General features: G+C 40.1%; 1 protein-coding gene across 2 annotated transcripts in view; it reads left to right on the forward strand.

Moving 5' to 3' along the window:
• The window catches only part of Agbl3 (AGBL carboxypeptidase 3), an 80555-nt gene that overhangs the window by 9670 nt on the left and 54308 nt on the right, over positions 1-16577 (forward strand). For both annotated transcript variants that reach the window (XM_052173414.1, XM_052173413.1), the window contains exon 5: positions 6140-6247. In XM_052173414.1, coding sequence (XP_052029374.1) covers positions 6140-6247 — 108 coding nt within the window. The remainder of the gene's footprint in view (positions 1-6139; positions 6248-16577) is intronic.

Here is a 16577-nt window from a genome sequence, read left to right on the forward strand (position 1 = left end):
TTGTTTTGTTGTTTGTTTTTAGCAAAGGTACCAAGAACACACTGAAGGGTGGAAAAGGATCTTTTTTTAAAGGTACTTGGAAAATTGAAAATATGGATAGAGCTACAAAAATGATGGAGGTGTAGAGATACAAGTGCAGATAGTGATACAGATATAGACAGATACAGGCATGAGGGATACCATTCTGCATTCTTAACCTACTTTGTTGTTGAGGCTTCCAAATTCACTTTTCAAAATTTATTCTTTAATGTTTTTTTACAGTCCAGACTTTTATCCCCCTCCTGTTCCACCCTCTGACTGTTCCACATTCCATACCTCTTCCCCGCCTACCCCATCTCCATGATGATTCCCTCACCCCCATCCCACCAGACTTCCCCAATCCCTGGGGCTTCCAATCTCTTGTGGGTTCAGTGCATCTTCTCTCATTGAGTCAAGATCTGGCAGTCCTCTGCTGTATATGTTTTGGGGGTCTCATATTGGCTGGTGCATGCTGCCTGGTTAGTGGCTTAGTGTCTGAGAGATCCTGGGCTCCAGGTTAGTTGAGACTGCTGGTTTTCCTATAGGATCACCCTCCTCCTCAGCTTCTTCCAGCTTTTCCCTAGTTCAACCACAGGGATCAGCAGCTTCTGTCCATTGGTAGGGTGTAAAGATCTGCATCTGACTCTTTCAGCTGCTTCTTGGGTAGTCATGATAGTCCCCTGTTTATAAGCACATCACAGCATCAGTCATAGTGTAAGGCCTTGGGGCCTCCCCCTGAGCTGGATCCTAATTTGGGCCTGTCACTGGACCTCCTTTCCCTCAGGCTCGTCTCTCTGTTTTTGTCCCTGCAGTTCTTTTAGACAGGAACAATTCTGGGTCAGAGTTTTTAACTGTGGGATGGCAACCCCATCCCTCCACTTGATGCCCTGTCTTTCTACTGGAGGTAGACTGTACAGATTTTTCTCTCCGCACTGTAGTTCATTTCATCTAAGGTCCCTCCCTTTGAGTCCTCAGAGTCTCTCGCCTCCCAGGCCTCTGATACATTCTAGAAGGTCCCCCCACCTACCTTCCAAGGTTGCCTGTTTCAATCCTTTTTGCTGGACCTCAGGTCTTCAGTCCTGCCACCCCCTACTACCTGATCATGTTCCCCTCTTCTCTGTCACCTTTCCCAACCAGGTCCCTCTCTCCCTCTCTCCCTTTTGTGATTGCTTTCTTCTCCCTCCCAAGTGGGACTGAGACATCGCCATTTGGGCCCTTCGGCTTATCTTTGAGTCCTGTAGATTGTATTCTGGGAATTCTATACTTTTTTGGCTAATATCCACTTATTAGTAAGTACATACCATGCATATCCTTTTGGGTCTAAGTTACCTCACTCAGGGTATTTTCTAGTTCCATCCATTTGCCTGCAAAACTTATGATGTCCTCATTCTTATTGACTGAGTAGTATTCCATTGTGTAAATGAACTACATCTTCTGTATCCATTCTTCTGTTGTGGGACATCTGGGTTGTTTACAGCTTCTGGCTATCACAAATAAGGCTGCTATGAACATAATGGAACCTGTGGCATGGTGGGGCATCCTTTGGGTATATGCCCAAGAGTGGTCTTCAAGTAGAACGCCATAAAAAGGGAACTCAAGAAAATAATTCCACTTAAAGTAGCATCAAAAATAAAAGGGAGACTCAGTTGAAGAATTGCCTAGATGAGTCAACAAACTGTAGGAGATTATCTCATTACTGGTTGATGTGGGAAGACCCAACCTACTATGGACAGCACCATTCTCTGGGCAGATGGTTCTGGACTGTATAAGGAAAGACAGCTAGCTGAGCATAGCAACCTAGGAAGTAAGCAACATCTACGTTTTCATTCCTCTCTGCTCTTGATATGGCAATGATATGACTAGCTGCCTGAGTTCCTGCTTCATCTTCTCCTCAGTGATAGACAATAACCTGGAACTCTGGAACTGTAAGATAGGTATACCTTTCCTCTACTAAGAGTCAGGGTATTTTATCACAGCAGCAGAAATCAAACAAGATGACAATTCAGTTCTCATTAGAATAACAACTAATTGCTTTGTAAAACTTGACATATTGGTCCTAAATTTATATGGAAACTCAACAAACATTGAATAGCAAAAAGTAAAATAAAACTTGAAAAACCAAATTGAGGACTTTCAAATTTTATTGTAAACTAACAGTTTATTTTGACAGTTTGGAACTATTTTATCATTGACATATGTGACAGACAAGTAGATAAAATTAAAAGTACAGAAATTCTGAGTGTGCATGGTGGCTCATGCCTTTAATATCAGCACTCAAGAGGCAGAGATGAGCATATCCCTGAGTTCGAGGCCAGGATAGCCTACAGAGCACATTTCAGAACAGCCAGGGCCACACAGAAAACCCTGTCCTAAAAAAAAAAAAAAAAGCAAAAACAGAATAAACCTATATTTCAGTAGTCATAAAACTATTCAGTAAGAGATTAGTCTTTTAACAAATGTGCTGAGACAACTGGATAAACTACATGCAGAATAATAAAACTTGACCCTTATCATCTAACACCAAATAAAAAACTATATCAAAATCTAAATATAAAAGTCAGAATTATAAGGCTATATAAAGAAACACAAAGGGGGAAATGGATTCTAGATATAACACCAAAATAAGAATAAGAACAAAAATAAGTAAATTAAATTTCATCCACGTTGAGAGTATTAGACTTAACTACTAAGATAGTGAAAACACTTTCTAAATGGTTTCCCCTTTATTCCTCCAGTTCCCTACCTTGGGACATCTCCTCCTCCCTCCAGACCTTTACTAGCTACCTAACTGCTGCAGCTATTTAGTTTGTGGCACACATAATATCAAAAGCTCAAAAACTAACATCCACATATAAGAGAAAACAATATTTTAGCTCTGGGTTACCTCATCCATATTTTTTTAAATATATGTATATGAAAGAAATCTAAATTGAGTCACCAAATAATAGGGGAGACAATGCCCCAGCTAGACATCTTGTGCCTCCAAGTAAAACTTCCAATGCTGGGAATGGATTACATTTTTTTGAGTTGTTGACCAAAGGGGTTCTATGGCACTCCCAAAATACCAGAAACTATTGCCATGTTATTGGCTGCTCTCCACAACCTGTTGCTGAAGACAATGTCGAGGAACATAGAGAAGCTGAGCTGATGCTTAACTAGGATTTCCATGCCTACTGACTAGCATTCCTAGTCCTGGGAGGTACTCTTCATGATACTGGAAGAGAAAGGTAATTATCAATATTACCCAGCTACAAACCCTGCAACCTACAACAGAAACCTGCCTGTAAGCTATAACGGTGAAATCATGACTCAAATGTGTATGGGAGGGACCATTCACTTCTTTATTGGAGTTAAGGCCTACTCCATGAAATTGAACCTATACATGAAACTGCTAAAGTGATCAAGAACTTGAGACTGGTTAGCTCATGGGCCGAAGGAAAATGTAATATACAATAATTCTACTATAGGAACATAGCAATAAAATGACTCCTAAAGATAATACTGCTGTCATCAGTGCCTCACTTTAAAAATCCACACAAATGACCCAGTAAGACATTTCTCCATGGAATTTAAGCAGACTGCCAATAAACCTGAAAAGATGTTCAACATCTTAGCCATCAAGGAAATGCAAATTGATGCTACACTGAGATACCACTTTACAGGAACTAGGATGACTAGGACCAAAATGTCAGCTCACAGCAAGTGTTGGTGAGGATGAAGAGACTGGATGAAGAGACACTGGAGAGAAGGTAAAGTTGGTCAGTCACTTTGGACAGTTTGGCATAGCCTTGGAAAGTCAGTCAGCATTTGAGCCAGCATTTTCACCCCAACGTACACCCAGAAGAAATGAAAATGTGTTCAAACAAAAACTCATAACTGTTCTTAGTGGTGCTATTCATAGTAGCTAAAATATAAATACAATCCAGATGTTCATCAAGAGATGAATGGATAAATAAATGTGGTATACCTAAATAATAAAATGCCAATTAGCCATAAAAATGAATGAGGTATTAAGAATATGCTTCAGGATGGATAAACCTTGTAAACATGCTCAAAAGAGAATATTGTGTGATTGTATTTGTGTGTGATAATTTGAAAATATATAGAGACATGTGTCAGGCAAGATGGCTCAGTGTACAAAAGCATTTGTTGCCACAACCAAGAACTTGAGTTCAGTCCCATGAACCCATGGTGTGGATTACCATAAACTCTCCTCTGACCTCCTCACTCACCCTGTAAGTACACACACAAATAAGTAACCAATGTATAAAAATATTATATGGCTTCCCTCAAAGGTTATGCATTCTTACCCCAAATGCAATGCATGTTCTGTTATATATTACGTATCTTGTTCTATATGAAATAATTTGATGATATACCTTTATGGAGTTCTGTTAGAAGTTAATGGGGGAAGCCAGGAAGCAATTACTAACCCTCTGTATTCTATATCCCCCTCTCCAAGAAGGGGCTTCATATACTCATGATTTATATTAAAAGCCTGTGGCTATGCCCTTTTAACAGTCTGTGGAGTCAACTGCATTTTGACAGGCAGGTGCTCAGGGTCTGCTTTTATCTTTTAGATTCCAAGATTTTGGAATACCTAGATAGCCTGCAACTTCAGGCTGCAACTGTAGTAGAGACAATAAATTTGGAATTCATCTAGTTTGTTTTTTATTGTAAGGGCAAGGGTGATATTCTGCCTTTATTCTACACATCTCGTAGCTGAAATTGGAAGTATGACTATACTTTTCAGAAGTGCTGGACTTATGTTAATTACTGAAAAACTATTCCAGATTGAAAGATGATAAATACATGGTATGAGGTCCATCGTGGTGGCACATACTCTAATTGTAGCATCAGGAGGTGGGATAGGAAGATCCTTAAGTTCAAGGTCAGCCTGAAATACAGAGTGAGACTATATTTCAAAATTTTAAATTACAAATCAAACACATAATTAAATGCAATGTGCAGTTCTAAAGTGGTTCCTTTTGCTTCTGCTACAACTGACAAAAATCTTTGTTGTAACCCTAAGGATTCCACAGTAGTAACAAACTAAAATTAATCATCTTGATGGTTGTATTAATGGCTGTAGAGGGGTATTTCTTCTTTATTAGAAGTACACAAGTATTTGGAAAGAATTTAGTACTGTGCTAAGTATTTTCGGGAAACAATTCTGGCACATTTTCTGTATTATTTCAAAATAAGTTATGTATCCAATTGTTTCAAAATAAGTTAGAAAACAACATACTTGGGAATAAATCCAACAAAGAACAAAGAAGTCTTATATATAACCATAAAGCATTAACAATACAGATTTTTAAAGATTTAAGGAAATAGAGGGTATTTTAAGAAGGGACTAACTGAGCCTGGAAAGATCCACCTAAGGCAGATAGCGCCATGGCCTGAGCTTTTGAACAGGATGAAATAAAGGAGGGCACATGCGAGCACCAGTCCTCTGCTCTGGTCCATGGTCCTCAGCGCTGTGAAGTGAGCTGTTCTACTGTGCCTTCCCCACCATGATGGATGAACCCACTGAAACCACATACACAAAGAAATCCTCTTACGTTTCAGACAGCTGTTGGATCACAGAGACTAAAAAGTAACTAATACGGAGAGAGTGTATTCATAGTTGGAAAGGCTCATTCTCTTAAAGTCAACAGTTAACCGCAAAGTAATCTATAGAGTCCGTTTAATCCCCACAGAAATTCATCGAAGAATATTCACCCTTTCTGGACAGAGAAGAACCATAAATATGTTTATAAGATTAAGGAATAACCAAGCAAAAGTCTGAAGACGAAGAAGAAAGTAAAAAGTGGAATGAGCAATATACTCAGAGCTGGAATAAAAACTGCATGAAGGACTAGAGAGAAATAGAAACTGCACTGTAGAGCTGATGAGCATAAAATAACTGGTATTGAATTAGTGATTCAGATCAGTGTGTACATCCAGTCATGAGTTGTGTTACAGTGTGAAAGTGTTACTTGTCATAAGCCCATTGTAAAAATGTAGCCTTACATAAAACATTAAATTTTAGGGTAGGTACATACCAATTAGTAACTTGAATGCATATGTTAATAATCTATTTGAAGTCATATTTAAACAACGCCTCCTTTTTTTCCAGATTGGACTCCTTTTGTTCCTGAGCCAGTGTATGTGCCAACAGGACTGGAAATAGAACCTGTTTACCCAAATTCCAAGGAAGACACTGTGGTTTATCTCGCTGAAGATGGTGAGCTACACTAAAACATTGCTGTAACGTATGATTGGTGTCTGGATTGATGCCTTAGTTAGACTTGTTTTGTTATCTATAGAGGGAACTTCCAAACAACTAGGAAGTTCCTGTTGCCTTAGAAAGTATGGATATATATTAATTCAAATGTTTAGTGCTATTTAAGTTATTGAAGACATCTTTAAAATATGCTGTGCATTAAAATAGTTGCATATAGAATAAATTGTGTTTTGTATGTTTTCAAATATAAATCTAGTAATGTTATCTGCAAAATTATTATTCTCTATCTCTAGTTCACCTTTATAAAAAACATTCAAGTGATTTTCTGTCAACTTCATCCTAGTCTGGTGATTTTTTTTATGTTACCAGTTTTGAAAGAAAAGAATATAGTCCACAATGACAATAAGATCTAAGATTATATTCCAGGAAAGAGTCTTTAATCATAAGATCAGCACTGACATTCTGAGAACTCTATAAATGAAAAAGTCTTATCTGCCTTTAAGATACTGCATGCTAAAGCTCAACAGAAGTCTGGGCCAAGGTCCTAACCTGTCCCTGAAGCGGTAATATCAGGAATTATGGGATCCTTACAAATATTTCATCATCTGAGCCTAGTATCTTATTGTTTCTATAAATTAAAATAGTTCCCAGGGGCATGCACATTGAGAAGGTAAGAAAGCATACCAAAGAAAAATTTACACTGACTGTTTCTATACAGTGACAGTTCCAGAAATCACATATGTACACATACCCAAACACTGAAGTGATCAATCTGTTTCTAGACAATTTGTTCTGTGCTGTTGATATATTGATCTGATGGTGTAGCTTTATCCATAGCAGAATAATTTGATAATATAATAGCCATTTAAGTTTTTTTATACTATATCTTTTCCCGTCACTCAAATTTTTTGTTGTTTTATGCCGGGCAAGGTCTTATTATGTAATACTGACTAGCCTGGAACTCATTGTGTACACCAGGCTGGCCTCAAAATCTCAGAATTTCATCTGCCTCTGCTCCCCAAGTGCTGAGATTAAAGGCATGAACCACCATGCCTGGCCCCATAATTTTATTTTGAGTGTAGTTTCTTCCTTTATTTTTTTATTTAGGTATATTCAGTATATATCTGTGCTTTGCTTTTTACATAGTTTGAAGATATGTTTTTAAATTACTTCAGTCAATAAGTATTTTTATGCAATTGGATCAATACCTACAATCTTGCTGTGTTGCATTTTTCATGTTTCTTTTTATTATGTTTTATCTTTAGAGATTAATTTACATATATTTGGTTCTATTTATCCCAATTTGATGAATGTGTAACTGTTTTGGTTTTGAGTAGTTTCCTTAGGTTTTACTTTTTCTTTTTTTTTTTATTGGATATTTTATTTACATTTCAAATGTTATCTCCATTCCTGGTTTCCCCTCCGAAAACCCCTATCTTATCCTCCCTCCCCCTGCTCACCAACCCACCCACTCCTGCTTCCCTGTCCTGGTATTCTCCTATACTGGGGCATCCAGTCTTCTCAGGGCCAAGGGCCTCTCCTCCCTTTGATGTCCAACAAGGCCATCCTCTGCTACATATGCAGCTAGAGCCATGGGTCCCTCCATGTGTACTCTTTGGTTGGTAGTTTAATCCCTGGGAGCTCTGGGGGGTACTGGGTGGTTCATAATGTTGTTCCTCCTATGGGGCTGACAGCTCCTTCAGCTCCTTGGGTCCTTTCTCTAGCTCCTCCATTGGGGACCTTGTACTCAGTTCAATGGTTAGCTGAGAACACCCACCTCTGTATTTGTCAGATACTGGCAGAGCCTCTCAGAAGATAGCTATATCAGGCTCCTATTACCAGGTGCTTGTTGGCATCTATAATAGTGTCTGGGTTTGTTGACTATATATGTGATGGAACCCCAGGTAGGGCAGTCTCTGCTTTATACTTTGTCTCTGTATCTCCTCATGTGGGTATTTTGTTCCCAATTCTAAGAAGGACCAAAGTATCAATACTTTGGTCTTCCTTCTTGAGCTTCATGTGGTCTGTGAATTGTATCTTGGGTATTCCAAGCTTCTGTGCTAATATCCACTTATCAGTGAGTGCATACCATGTGCGTTCTTTTGTGATTGGGTTACCTCACGCAGGACGATATTTTCTAGTTCCATCCATTTGCCTAGAAATTTCACGAATTCATTGTTTTTAATAGCTGAGTAGTATTTCATTATGTAAATATACCACATTTTTTGTATCCATTCCTCTGTTAAGGGACATCTGGGTTCATTCCTGCTTCTGGCTATTATAAATTAGGCTGCTATCTCCAATGTTTTCTATCTCCAGTGTTGTCTCCTTTTGTGATTTCTTTATTGTTTCAGCTTCCATTTTTAGATCCTGGATGGTTTTGTTCAGTTCCTTCACCTGCTTGGTTGTGTTTTCCTGTAATTCTTTAAGGGGCTCTACCGGTTTACCTGTGTTCTCCTGTATTTCTTTAAGGGAGTTATTTGTGTTCTTCTTAAAGTCCTCTATCATCATCATGAGTTGCGATTTAAAATCCAACTCTTGCTTTTCTGGTGTGTTGGGGTATCTGGGACTTGCTGTGGTAGGAGAACTAGGTTCTGATGTTGCCAGGTAGTTTTGGTTTCTGTTGGTAGGGTTCTTGTGCTTGCCTTACGACATCCGGTTATCTCTGGTGTTAGTTGGTCTTGCTGTCTCTGGCTGGAACTTGTCCCTCCTGTGGGTCTGTAAGCCTGTGTCAGTACTCCTGGGAGACCAACTCTCTTCTGGCAGGGAAGTCTGTAGAGCCACCTGGCTCCCTGGTGCAAATGCTAGATTCTTCTTCTTCTTCTTCTTCTTCTTCTTCTTCTTCTTCTTCTTCTTCTTCTTCTTCTTCTTCTTCTTCTTCTTCTTCTTCTTCTTCTTCTTCTTTTCTTTTTAATTTTAAGGGTTTATTCTTATTTTGTTATTTCTTGTTGTTTTTTTGTTTTTTTATTAGATATATTCTTCATTTACATTTCAAATGTTATCCCCTTTGCTGCCCCCCTCCCTGGAAAATAGACTAACCTATCCCTTCTCCCCCTGCTCACCAATCCACCCACTCCTGCTTCGAGTGAGGTAACCCAGTCACAAAAGAACACACATGGTATGTACTCACTGATAAGTGGATATTAGCCCAGAAGCTTAGAATACCCAAGATACAGTCATAGACCACATGAAGCTCAAGAATGAAGAACAAAGTGTAGCTACTTTGGTCCTTCTTAGAAGGGGGAACAAATTACCCACAGGAGGAGATACAGAGACAAAGTGTGGAACAGAGACTGCGGGAAAGACTATCCAGAGTCTGCCCCTCCTAGGGATACATATACAGTTACAAAACCCAGACACTATTGTGGATGCCAAGTGCTTGCTGACAGGAGCCTGATATAGCTGTCAACTGGGAGGCTCTGCCAGTGCCTGACAAATAGAGGGGGACACTCCCAGCCAATTATTGAACTGAACACAAGGTCCCCAATGGAGGAGCTATAGAAAGGACCCAATGAGCTGAAGGGGTTTGCAGCACCATAGGAGGAACAATTTGAACCACCTGGTGCCCCCAGAGCTCCTAGGACTAAACCACCAACCAAAGTGTACTGGCTGGTTTTGTGTTGTCAACTTGACACAGGCTGGAGTTATCACAAAGAAAGGAGCTTCATGAGAAGTGCCTCCATGATATCCAACTGTGGGGCATTTTCTCAATTAGCAATCAAGGGGGGAGGGCCCCTTGTGGGTGATGCCATCCCTGGGCTGGGTTCTATAAGAGAGTAGACTGAGCAAGCCAGGGGAAGCAAACCAGTAACATCCCCCCCCCATGGCCTCTGCATCAGTTCCTGCTTCTTGACATGCTTTGGTTCAAGTCCTGACTTCCTTTGGTGATGAACAGCTATGTGGAAGTGTACGCTGAATAAACCCTTTCCTCCCAAACTTGCTTCTTGGTCATGATGTTTTTGTAGGAATAAAAACCCTGACTAAGACAAATTGGTACCAACATAGTGGGGGTATTCCTATGACAACCTGACCATGTTTTGGAAGAACTTTGGAACTTTGGGTTAGATGATCTATTCCGTGTTAAGAGCTCTGTGTAGGAGCTTGAAAGATAATGTTGAGAACAGCATAGAAGATGGAGGCCTGGCTTGTGAAATTTCAGAAGGAAGATTAAAGACTCTTATCAGGGCCATGTTTTGATTGTGAAGATTCTGTGGTTTTGGTTAGCTGGGACTGAAGAATCAGCTGTGATTAACAAGATACCAAAACCACTAAAGCAAACCTTTGTGTTTACTGGGACTATTGATGCTGGTTAGCTGGAGCTAAGAAATTATTGGTGATTAAGAAGAGACCAGCATCATTGAGGTGAAATCTTCTGAGAAGTGTTTTCTGAGAGCACAGGGGCTGTGTTCCAGAGATAGCCAAGGTTGCACCTTGTGCTGTGGATGGACTTGATAATGTGTAAGAGTCACCCAGGTGGTACTGGTTTTGAAGGCATGAAGAGAGGTCACGGAGAGCAGTTGAGGCCTGACACTGTGAGAGGCTGCAGAAGGCCATTGGTGAAGGTGCAGTCTCAGTGTCAATTGATGGCCCAGGACTGAAGGGGTCATGCAAAGGAGTTGAGGCTTGGCACCATGAAAAGAACTTATGAGAGGCTATTGGTGAAGCCTAGTTACAGCAGAAGACAGCAGTGTTTTGGAGATGCCAGTACCATGACATAACCACCAAGAACAGCAGCAGCAGTGGAATACAGGCAGCTGGATCTTAGAAGACAAGGTGTGTGCCACAAAGGGCAGGACTGGAGAAGTGACTAAAGCCCTTGGAGGAGCCCAGAAGATTGTGAGTTGGGTTTGATTTTTGCTTTTGATTGTGACTGTGCCCTGATATTTTCCCTCTTGAAGGAACAAAGTATTTTCGTAGAGCCCACAGTTAAGAGACTTTGAATTTTTAAAAGACTGAATTTTAAAAGATATTGGACATTTTAAAGGGATTGAACTTTTAATATGTAAAGACTGTGGGACTTTTTACAGTTACTTAGATCTTGTGGATGAATAAGAAAGTAAGGGTTGAGGCTTAATAGTGATGAGTTTGTGTGTCAAGTTGACAGGGGGTCAATTGTACTGGCTGTGTGTCAACGTGACACAGGCTGGAGTTATCAGAGAAAGGAGCTTCAGTTGGGGAAGTGCCTCCATGAGATCCAACCATGGGGCATTTTCTCAATTAGTGATCAAGCAGGGAGGACACCTTGTGAGTGGTGCCATCCTAGGCTGGTAGTCTTGGGTTCTATAAGAGAGCAGACTGAGCAAGCCAGGGGAAGCAAGCCAGTAAGTAACATCCCCCCATGGCCTCTGCATCAGCTCCTGCTTCCTGACCTGCTTTAGTTCCAGTCCTGACTTCCATTAGTGATGAACAGCAATATGGAAGTGTAAGCTCAATAAACCCTTTCCTCCCCAACTTGCTTCTTGGTCATGATGTTTGTGCAGGAATAGAAACCCTGACTAAGACACAAAGAGTACACCTGGAAGGACCCATGGCTTCAGATGCATATGAAGCAGGGATGGCCTTGTATAGGGGAATGGATAGATGCCCCAGTATAGGGGAATGCAAGGATAGGTTTTTCAATATATATCTTTATAAAAGTTTCTACCTTCAGCTGGTCTGGATGGCATATGCCTGTATCTTAGCACTCACGAGGCCGAGTGGGAGGATCACAAGGTCAAGGCCACTCTGAGCTACACAGGGAAAACATATCTCAAAAATAAATTAAGTGGGGATGGAGAGATGTCTTAGTAGCCAAGAACACCCAGATGCTCTTACAGAGGACCCCAGTTCAATTTCCAGCACCCACACTGGGTAGCTAACAACCACCTGTAACTCTAGTTCCAAGGGATACAATACCCTCTTCTGGCCTCCGTGGACCTAGACATGCACAAAGTGCACATATATACACAGGCACTCAAATATACTTATAAAAATAAATAAGCCTTTAAAAATCAATTTTAAAATAAATACACTCCTGGCACTCTGGTCCTCCCTGTCTCCCCATACTCAATCTCCCCCCTTTTCCTCCCCCCACCCCTCTGCTCTACCATCCAGTTCCCTCCCTCTCCTTGCTAGGGGATTTAAGCACCTTTACTTGGGCCTTGCTTCTTGTTTAACTTCTGTGGGTCTGTGGGGTGTGTCATGTATATTTGTACTTTTAGGTTTGACCTTTTTTTTTCCCATTCGATATATTTTTTATTTACATTTCAAATGATTTCCCCTTTTCTGGTCCCCCACTCCCCGAAAGTCCCATAAGCCCCTTCTCTCCCCCTATTCTCCCACCCACCCCTTCCCACTTCCCTGTTCTGGTTTTGCCTTATACTGCTACACTGAGTCTTTCCAGAACCAGGGGCCACTCCTCTGTTCTTCTTGTACCTCATTGATGTATGGATTATGTTTTGGGTGTTCCAGTTTTCCAGGCTAATATCCACTTATTAGTGAGTGCATACCATGATTGATATTTTGAGACTGGGTTACCTCACTAAGTATGATGTTCCTAGCTCCATCCATTTGCCTAAGAATTTCATGAATTCATTGTTTCTAATGGCTTAATAGTACTCCATTGTGTATATATACCACATTTTTTGCATCCATTCTTCTGTTGAGGGATACCTGGGTTCTTTCCAGCTTCTGGCTATAATAATAGGGCTGCTATGAACATAGTGGAGCATATATCCTTATTACATGCTGGGGAATCCTCTGGGTATATGCCCAGGAGTGGTATAGCATGATCTTTTGGAAGTGACATGCCCAGTTTTCTGAGGAACCGCCAGAGTGATTTCCAAAGTGGTTGCACCATCTTGCAATCCCACCAGCAGTGAAGGAGTGTTCCTCTTTCTCCACATCCTCCCCAACACCTGCTGTCTCCTGAGTTTTTAATCTTAGCCATTCTGACTGGTGTAAGGTGAAATCTGAGGGTTGTTTTGATTTGCCTTTCCCTGATGACTAATGAAGTTGAGTATTTTTTAAGATGTTTCTCCACCATCTGAAGTTCTTCAGGTGAGAATTTTTTGTCTAACTCTGTACCCCATTTTTTAATAGGGTTATTTGGTTTTCTGGGGTCTAACTTCTTGAGTTCTTTGTATGTATTAGATATTAGCCCTCTATCTGATGTAGGGTTGGTGAAGATCTTTTCCCAATTTGTTGGTTGCTGATTTGTCCTTTTGATGGTGTCCTTTGCTTTACAGAAACTTTTTAATTTTATGAGGTCCCATTTGTCAATTCTTGATCTTAGAGCATATGCTATTGGTGATCTGTTCAGAAACTTTCCCCCTGTACCAATGTCCTCAAGGGTCTTCCCCAGTTTCTTTTCTATTAGCTTCAGAGTGTCTGGCTTTATGTAGAGGTCCTTGATCCATTTGGAGTTGAGCTTAGTACAAGGAGATAAGAATGGATCAATTCGCATTCTCCTGAATGCTGACCTCCAGTTGAACCAGCACCATTTGTTGAAAAGGCTATCTTTTTTCCATTGGATGTTTTCAGCCCCTTTGTCAAGGATAAAGTGGCCATAGGTGTGTGGGTTCATTTCTGGATCTTCAATCCTGTTCCATTGATCCGCCTGCCTGTCATTGTACCAATACCGTGCAGTTTTTAACACTATTGCTCGGTAGTATTGCTTGAGGTCAAGAATCAGCGAATCCAGGAGCTGGTTTTTTGAGAAAATCAACAAGATAGATAGACCCTTAGCCAGACTGACCAAAGGGCAGAGAGAAAGTATCTAAATTAACAAAATTAAAATGAAAAGGGAGATATAACAACAGAAACTGAGGAAATTCAAAAAATCATCAGATCCTACTACAAAAGCCTATACTCACCACAACTGGAGAATCTGGAGGAAATGGACAATTTCCTAGACAGATACCAAATACCAAAATTAAATCAGGACCAAATAGATCATCTAAACAGTCCCATAACCCCTAAAGAAATAGAAGGGGTCATAGAAAGCCTTCCAACCAAAAAAAAGCACAGGACCAGATGGCTTCAGTGCAGAATTCTATCAAACCTTCAAAGAAGACCTAATATCAATACTCTCCAAACTATTCCACAAAATAGAAACAGAAAGAACACTACCCAATTCCTTCTATGAAGCCACAATTACGCTGATACCAAAACCACACAAAGATCCAACAAAGAAAGAGAACTTCAGACAAATTTCCCTTATGAACATCGATGCAAAAATACTCAATAAAATTCTTGCCAACCGAATTCAAGAACACATAAAAACGATCATCCACCATGATCAAGTAGGCTTTATTCCAGGGATACAGGGTTGGTTCTATATACGGAAATCCATCAATGCAATCTACTACATAAACAAACTCTAAGAAAAAGAACACATGATCATTTCATTAGATGCTGAAAAAGCATTTGACAAAATTCAGCATCCTTTCATGCTTAAAGTCTTGTAAAGAACAGGAATTCAAGGCCTATACCTAAACATAGTAAAAGCAATATACAGCAAACCGGTAGCCAGCATCAAACTAAATGGAGAGAAACTTGAAGCAATCCCACTAAAATCAAGGACTAGACAGGGCTGCCCCCTTTCTCCTTATCTTTTCAATATTGTACTTGAGGTACCAGCTCGGGCAATTAGACAACATAAGGAGGTCAAAGGGATACAAATTGGAAAGGAAGAAGTCAAACTATCATTATTTGCAGATGATATGATAGTCTACCTAAGTGACCCAAAAAACTCCACTAGAGAACTCCTACAGCTGATAAACAACTTCAGCAAAGTGGCTGGTTATAAAATCAACTCAAGCAAATCAGTTGCCTTCCTATACTCAAAGGATAAGCAGGCTGAGAAAGAAATTAGGGAAGTGACACCCTTCACAATAGCCACAAACAGTGTAAAGTACCTTGGGGTGACTCTTACCAAACATGTGAAAGATCTGTATGACAAGAACTTCAAGACTCTGAAGAAGGAAATTGAAGAAGACCTCAAAAAATGGAAAAACCTCCCATGCTCATGGATCAGCAGGATTAATATAGTTAAAATGGCCATTTTGCCAAAAGCAATATACAGATTCAATGTAATACCCATCAAAATCCCAACTCAATTCTTCATAGAGTTCAAAAGAGCAATTCTCAAATTCATCTGGAATAACAAAAAACAAAAACAAAACAGGATAGCTAAAACTATTCTCAACAACAAAAGGTTTGAGCTTTTTAAAACTTCGTTTTGGTATCAGTGACTAATGTCAGAATCTCAATTATTGTTTCTTCACAAACCTTTCCTGCCTATGCCTCTCCTCAGATTGCAGTCTGCAGATGTCAGGGCTCCGTGCTGTCTGACACTTCCTGGATCCTACCATCTCACTGTGCTTGCTTTGTGCTTCTTTTGTTGTTAGAAACCCCTGCTTGAGTTCTGGCCGTTTCTGGTCACCGTCATCATTTTATTATTAACTCTGCTCTATAAAGTCTCCTGATGAGCTCATCAGAAGCAGCTTCAACTTACATTACTGTTTTTCATTGCCATGTTGTATCTGATGCTTTCTCATATTTCCATCTGATCCTGAACATTCTTTCATGCTTGGTCCTTAATTCATTTACTCCTTCTGAAATCTTTACCTGATAGAGCCAGCATCTTCATTATATTAGACTGGTTATATAGTTTTCTCTCTTGACTTGTGTCTGTAGTGTTTTTTCTGTGTATTTACATGAAAACATGTATTGTTGAAATCCTCTTGCTGAAAACTTGAGATCTTATCTAGGTGGTAAAGAAAATCAAATAATTTTTATGTGTGAAAACTGAAAAAAAAATCCAGGGTCTAACTCTTTAAGTGTATGAAAGGGTGTGATGATGATGGTGGTGGTGGTGGTGGTGGTGGTGGTGGTGGTGGTGGTGGTGGTGGAGGTGGTGGTGGTGGTGGAGGTGGTGGTGGTGATAGTGGTGATAATGTTAATGATTCAATCAGTTTGGAAATAAAGTTAGTATTACATTTATTTTTGTTGTTTTTACCTTTACAGCACCACAGGATTCAGATCCTCTACATCACTATTTAGAATGATGCAGAGGAAGTTTCTCAGTTCTGAATCATTCTTAGCTTCATATCCTTCTTTTACACTGCAGGGAAATTCTTTCTGAACTCTGTATTCTCCAATTAATAAGTCCTTGTTTCTTTTTACTCACAGCCTCTTAAATTTTTGGGGAGACAGAGGGTGAGCTCTCTGGTTCTGATTAAACCTTAGTCATACACCATGTCCCCAGTTCTCAGACAGGAGGCCTTGCAGTGTGCCAGTGCCAGCAACAGAACATCTGGTTCCATCCTGTAATCCCTGCCTATCCCCT

Source organism: Apodemus sylvaticus, chromosome 2 (genome assembly GCF_947179515.1).
Source record: "Apodemus sylvaticus chromosome 2, mApoSyl1.1, whole genome shotgun sequence".
In the NCBI taxonomy this organism is placed as follows: Eukaryota; Metazoa; Chordata; class Mammalia; order Rodentia; family Muridae; genus Apodemus; species Apodemus sylvaticus.